The 7,126-nt window shown below is 31.6% G+C and overlaps 1 protein-coding gene across 5 annotated transcripts in view; it reads right to left on the reverse strand.

The window, feature by feature from the left end:
* Positions 1 to 6: 6 nt before the first annotated feature.
* Positions 7 to 7,126, reverse strand: part of LOC106470859 (cyclic AMP-dependent transcription factor ATF-1-like) — a 17,392-nt gene continuing 10,272 nt past the window's right edge. For all 5 annotated transcript variants that reach the window (XM_013931437.2, XM_022399503.1, XM_013931438.2 and 2 more), the window contains exons 3-5: positions 5,189 to 5,341; positions 4,046 to 4,214; positions 7 to 1,177 (exon numbers count right to left, since the gene is read on the reverse strand). In XM_013931437.2, the coding sequence (XP_013786891.1) occupies positions 1,045 to 1,177; positions 4,046 to 4,214; positions 5,189 to 5,341 (455 nt within the window). In that variant the 3' untranslated portion in view covers positions 7 to 1,044. The remainder of the gene's footprint in view (positions 1,178 to 4,045; positions 4,215 to 5,188; positions 5,342 to 7,126) is intronic.

A 7,126-nucleotide genomic window follows, 5' to 3' on the forward strand; every position in this document is an offset into this window, starting at 1 on the left:
CTGATGTACAACTTGATCTACATGATGACAAGCTGACATGCACCTTGATCTACATGATGGAGCAAAAAAATTCATTTAACATTATAAAATAGGGAAGTTCATATTTAACGTGACCACAGGTGCTATATGCATGTCTGAAAATCTTTATAAAAAACTAAAACTATCAATTATTGAATCAAAAAGCATGGACTAAAGAGACTTCATGACCACAGAAGTTGCGATGATCTAACTGCAGCACATGGTTCCCAACTTGTTAAGACCAGTCCTTATCATGATGAATAAATATTGAAAAACAAAAACATACAGTGATTATTACACAATATCCTAAAACTGATTACACACCCACACGCAGCAAAACTGAGATGCTTGATAAACAAGATTATATATATAAAACCAGTGTTTGAATTGGGAAAAATAAGTAGAGGTGTAGCACGCCTCAGCAGGTGAGCTAAAAAAATCCTGGGTGTCACTTTACATAAATAAAAATGGTGGTATGGATAGCTTTGATTTTAAGAAGTGGGGGGTGTGCTGTACCTCACGTATAACCCCTCACTTCGATCACTGTATAGAGATAAAACAATCAAGTAACTCACACTCCTAACTCATCAGTTATACATGTTGAATATATAATCCATGTTGTAAGATAAAAGAAACATGATAACTGTCTATAAATAAGCTTTTTTGTATTAAAGAAATTAAATTATTACTGAAAATTAGTTACTGATATTTCATATATATGTATACAAAATAATTAAAAAAAAAACTATAAAATACAAAGCTTAAAACTTGTAATGGATATCACTAATTAAAGTTTCAATTTCATAAGGTGCTCTAAATAATTCTTATTTTCATGGTTGATCTTTTTCCCATGTAGCTCACGAATCAACAATACTGCTTGTCCAACTTATCTTTAAAAACACTTTCCGTAATTTAAACTCAGCTATTCTGAGTTAGTTCAAGTCTGAAACTATCACATCCTTGAAGAGACTAGCTCATGGGTTGTAGTTTTGTTTTCACAGTAAAGGTTTCAGATCACTCATTCGTTTAGCAGTACAACTGTTTAAGGGTCTTCAGCTCTTCAATCAGGGCTTCATTTTGGTTTTCTAACACCGCAATTCTGTTCTCGAGGCACTTAATGTATTCTTTCTTCTTCCTTCTACACTCTTTAGCAGCCTCCCTACAATAGGAAAATTATCTATATCTAAGTTCAAGAGATTAATTTTCTTCCAGCAATACAAAATTAAAGCATATCTTAATTAAAATATATGTTTAAAAAAAAAGTTGTAGTGGATTGATAACAGTTGAAACCTTCATAATAGTTTCAGTAAATCTGATAACAGATTAATTTATGTTTAATTTTAGTAAGCTATAATTTTGAAAATAATTTGTATTTGTAAAGATATTTTCTGAAATATTACTGATATAACTAAATCAGATCGTAACTACCAAGATCAGTAGCAGGCGTTCCTTCCTTTGGGGCCACACAGACATTAATCTATTTCTGAATTATCAGATGTTCGTGATAATGAGTAAAATAAAGCTAATGAGTTCATAAAATAAATAAATGGGAATCTTGTATCTCTCACTATTTGTTCTTAAGAACTTTGAGTATTTTAAAAGTAAGAGGTTTAAATCACACTGTATGAAAACAATCAGTATTTACTGGCAACTAACACTAGAATTAAAGTGTAAACTGAGGATTCCACATATAAGAACTTGATAAAACTTTAAAACAATTCTCTAAATATATGGTTTGTTTTGAATTTTGCACAAAGCTACAGGAGGGCTATCTGCAGTAGGCCATTCCTAATTTAGCAGGGATAGACTAGAGGGAAAGCAGCTAGTCAACACCACCCACAGCCAGCTATTGGGCTACTTTTTTTTACCTAACAAACAGTGGGACTGACTGTCACATTATAACACTTCCACAGCTGAAAGGGCTAACATATTCTAAATATATGGTTTGTTTTGAATTTTGCACAAAGCTACACGAGGGCTATCTGCAGTAGGCCATTCCTAATTTGGCAGTGATAGACTAGAGGGAAAGCAGCTAGTCAACACCACCCACAGCCAGCTATTGGACTACTCTTTTTTTTTACCAACAAACAGTGAGACTGACCGTCACATTATAACACCTCCACAGCTGAAAGGGCTAACATATTAGCTGACCGGCATTCAAATCCATGACCCTCTCAGATTGTGAGTCAAACACCCTAATCACTAGGCCATGCCAGGCCCCCTAACTATAGAGTTTTGAATAACTTGGCTGTTGCACTACACTCAAAGCTATATTAATAGTCTGTGCTGTTACGAAGTTATCACAGTACTCCGTGATTGTCCAGGTAATAAATATGTAGTTCCTCAAATAGTAAAAAAATTGAAATTTTTAATAACACAAAAAACAAAACCTAGTTTTGTACAACACTTAAGTTTTCATCTAATGTTTTATTTCCATGTAATTTCTAATTTAAATATAATTTTTCCAGACTTAAATTACGTTCAAGGACTCAAATCCCGTGTAAAATAAAATGCTGTTTTTGAGTTCCAAAATATTCTAAGATCAACTCTGAAATGGCCAATAATGTTTAGGTTTTCAGTAGAAAGAACATACAAATAGTTTATAGAGTTTAAAGAAACAAAAGAAGGTTTATTTAAAGATTAGAAAGTATAAAAGAAATAATGTATAACCAACCAAAATCTGAATTAGAGCAAGCAGTAATAAATATATGGTAAAAATGTGCTATGACAGAATTACTAAAAATGGAAGCATCGTTGAGAAATGCAGAGTATATAATTATTATGTTCTACAAAGGTTGTACAATGAAATAAGTTGAACTTATATATACATAGAATAAGTATATATATATATATATATAAACACACACAATATTGATATCTCACTGGATACATATATATATACACACACACACACATAAGATATACACGAGATATTAATGTTTGAATATGTATACTTATTTCTTTACTTATTCTATATACATCTGTTTAATTTCTATTAATCTACACTCGTAAATCACTTGTAAAGCATTTTCAATCTTATAATAGATAAAACTACTTAAAGGCATTTATAATATTTATAATCTCGATTATCACGATTTATCGATCACATCTTTTACTTTTTGATATTCTCAAATTTAGTGTTGTCAAAGATGGATACTTCTAACGATTGTTAAGTATAGACAATGATAAATATTTTCTCACAAGTAAATAAAAGGGACGATATTTTTGACAATTGTTTGTTTGTTTCCCGATATTTGTGAGAAGCAAATCGTAGGCCAATTGTCCATAATTCTGAACTGACAGACAAGAGGAAAAATGCCTGGTCAACAGCACTAACTCTTGGGCTGCTCTTCTCTGACCAAATAGTAGGGTTTTACCATTGCTCTTATATTGCATCCAGTCAACAGCACAAACTCTTGTGCTAGTCTTCTCTGACCAAATTGTAGGATTTTACCATTACCCTTATATTGCACCCATGGCCCCAAAGAGTGGAGCATTTTTAAAATTTTTTTTTGCAGTAATGGAGATGCAAACAATAGATATGTAGATCCAAGGTCCAGCACACTAACCACTGGTTCATGCTTGGTTCATTTTTTACAATACTCAGTATATATATAGAAAAAGAAGGTAGATAAAACAAAAAAAAAACACTAGGGTGGATAATTTTTGAATAAATCTGATGATGTTAATTTTTAAACAGTGTGATGGTAAAAGGATAGACATTTTTGGAACAATTTAAAGCAAAATTTTGAATACTTAACAGGTTTAACACATTTGATGACACAAAGATTGTACACGTGTTTTAGTAAGTTTGTTAACATGCATGAGAATAACTCTGAACAAACCCGATGAAATAGAAATTGGTATTTCTGAAGGAAAAACAAACAAAACTGAACAATAATACAAAGATGAGTACGTTTTGGAACAGGATGGATAAAAAACAAAATCTAGATATTCTAATATACACAGCTCTTGTAAATGTTAATTCAGGAAATTTTCAGACTGGCCTCACTTCCTTTCTTATTACCTGTTTTTCAGGAGTCTCTTTTCCCTTTTCTGTGACATCCCTCCAAGATGTTCTTGAGGTTGGACAATTGAAGGTGTTGCCATGATGACACTTTGCTGGAGTTCAGTAGTTTGACCACTAGTTTCAGTGCTGAACTGGTATGTTTCAAACCCTTCTCCTGAAACAGGTGCTAAGATAGCACAAGAAAAACGATTAATTCACATCTACATGATATGTACTTATCCTCAAAAAACGATTAATTCACATCTACATGATATGTACTTATCCTCAAAAAATGATTAATTCATATCTACATGAAATGTACTTATCCTCAAAAAACGATTAATTCACATCTACATATGTACTTATCCTCAAAAAACGATTAATTCACATCTACATGATATGTACTTATCCTCCTCCAGTAAATTAGTGTTCATTTTTAAAATCATGAATTTGTGTTCAAAAAATCAACAACGTATTCAGCCAAACTTTGTTATGCATATAAATAACCTTTGCGACAAAATAATTATATTACTTCAGTTTTAATGAGTGACTAGAAACCAAATGAATTGGCCACCTGACTACAAATCAACACGAATATTACATATAATAATCCGTTTGTATCTTGACAGAAAAAAAAAAGTTTTTAAAACCTAGCTCTGATAACAGCAGTATTTTATTTGTCACAAACTATTCAGTTAATTTTCTTCAAGAATGAACATGTATTTGTAGATAACACCTACAAAAAAAAAAAGAACTTACCAATCTGTAGACCTAATACTGAACTAAAAAAAATCTATCCAGAACAAAGAACAAGAAGAACCAGTCTGACCTTAAGAAGTGTGAATGAAAAAGTCATGTGATAGTTAGAATAGTAATCTGTCCTCAAACAGAGAAAGAACCTTCTTATCAAAGTGTCTATCCTTCGAGAAAGAGAAAAAAAAACACTTTTGGCTTAAGCAAAAAACAAAACTTTACCCGGCAAAATATAAACTTGTTAAAATGGAAAAAGAAAAGAAGAAAGAAAAAAAAAGCCTTTATACAAAGGACGGATAACATATCCCACAAAAGAAACTAGTTAAGTAAATCATGACAGGATAAACTAGTTTACCTAGTATTAAGAACTGGTTATCCATACAGAGAACCAAAAATATATACATTTACCTTGTACAAAAAACTGCCCATCTGGCCCTAGTGTATACTGGAGAACTGTTCCCGTAGCATCAATCTCTGAGGCTGGCATGGTGATGGTTTGTACCTCCTCGAGCCCATCTTCATGTGAAGATGATGCCAGTTGAATCACCGAGCCTGGAACCACTAAAACAAGTAATAAGAAGATGACATTATTGGCATACTCAAGAATTTAAAATAAAAATTTACATTTGTTAAACTATCAACCAAGCTGAACAAATAAGAAATTTGGAATATTTAAGGTTTTGACAGAAGAAATTGAAAATGGCAATCACATTGTTTTAACTGAATCACTGCTTTTCTTTTTTCTTTGCTCTGTGATTTGAGAGCCTAAAACTATCAGCGCTTTGTGCCACTGCTCAGACCCACTAATAAATCTGAATAGCTTGCGTGTTAACGGCAATATGCAACTTAACAAAACTAACAGCCTATGTATACAAGCTAAGATACAGTAAACTGCTAGACATTTTTACAGATGTGCTTAATACTTTACTGAATAAACGAATGAATACTGAAAGAATTATCACATTTCATAAAAATCACATGTAATAAACTACAGACTACAAATAATAGATAGAGGGTACATAAAATGTACTGTAGACTCTTTTGGCTTTATCAAAACAAAAGTGAAATACTGCCATCAAAATCTCTACTACTATCATTATGTGATATTAGGTTTGAAGCAGAGTTGCCAACCTTACAATGTAGTGTTTCCTAACAAACAGGGGCCTGTTTTTTACTGATACTGTATTTCTTTATTACAGACATCATTAAAATAAAACATTTATTTCTACGTACAGGTTTATGGACAGTGTTAAAAGGTGACTTTTTTTTTACTGACTATCAGTAAATTTACAGATGGATGGCAACCAGTAAGTAAGGTGTTAATCCAAGATATCAACTAATAATGAAAAGGTTTTAATGGCAATGTTTCACCCTTGTTTGTGCCTATTGTTACTGCTGAGGCAATATTATTCAAATGTTTTAACTGTGATTCTTAGGCTTAACTTTCATTATACAAAGAGCACTCCATTTTCAAGATGAGCCACAAATAATGTTTTAGGATAAAGCTAGTTATCTTTAAACTTAATGTACAGAAAAAATCTCTTAACTATAGAAAAAAATTTCATTTATTGATAAATATAAAATTATATCCGAGTTCTATATGTAGCAGAGAAAAAATCTATGAAACAATTCTTGATTTAACTGATTAATTCCTGTAGTTAATCATGTAAAATTATATATCCGAGTTCTATATGTAGCAGAGAAAAATCTGTGAAACAATTCTTGATTTAACTGATTAATTCCTGTAGTTAATCACTTGCACAAAAAAAAACAACTTGAGTTTAACAGTGAATCACACATATCTCCCAAATCCTTTTGGATGGAGAGTAATTTTTCTGGACTAAACTATTAAGACACAACTGATTAATAAAGTGACAGTATTAAATCATGAAGAGTGCTTATTTAAGACCCCTAGTCACGAAAAACAAACCCCTCTAGGTGTTATGCCAAATTTTGAAATATTATGTCCCAGAAAGTGCTGATTGATAGAAATAAAGTACTTGACTCAACTATTCAGAATCTTTTTACAGATTTGAAATCCATGAAGTATGAAAAAAGATACAGCTGTATGTAAATTTTGCTGTTCACGAGGACTAAGTTAATCTGTTTACATATCTAAATCAATAAGTGAGGACTAAGTTCATCTGTTTGCACATCTAAATCAATAAGTGAGGACTAAGTTCATCTGTTAACATATCTAAATCAATAAGTGAGGACTAAGTTAATCTCTTTACATATATAAATCAATAAGTGAGGACTAAGCTAATCTGTTTGCATATGTAAATCAATAAGTGAGGACTAAGCTAATCTGTTTGCATATCTAAATCAATAAGTGAGGACTAAGTT

The sequence above is a fragment of the Limulus polyphemus genome, unplaced genomic scaffold (assembly GCF_000517525.1).
Source record: "Limulus polyphemus unplaced genomic scaffold, Limulus_polyphemus-2.1.2 Scaffold4255, whole genome shotgun sequence".
In the NCBI taxonomy this organism is placed as follows: Eukaryota; Metazoa; Arthropoda; class Merostomata; order Xiphosura; family Limulidae; genus Limulus; species Limulus polyphemus.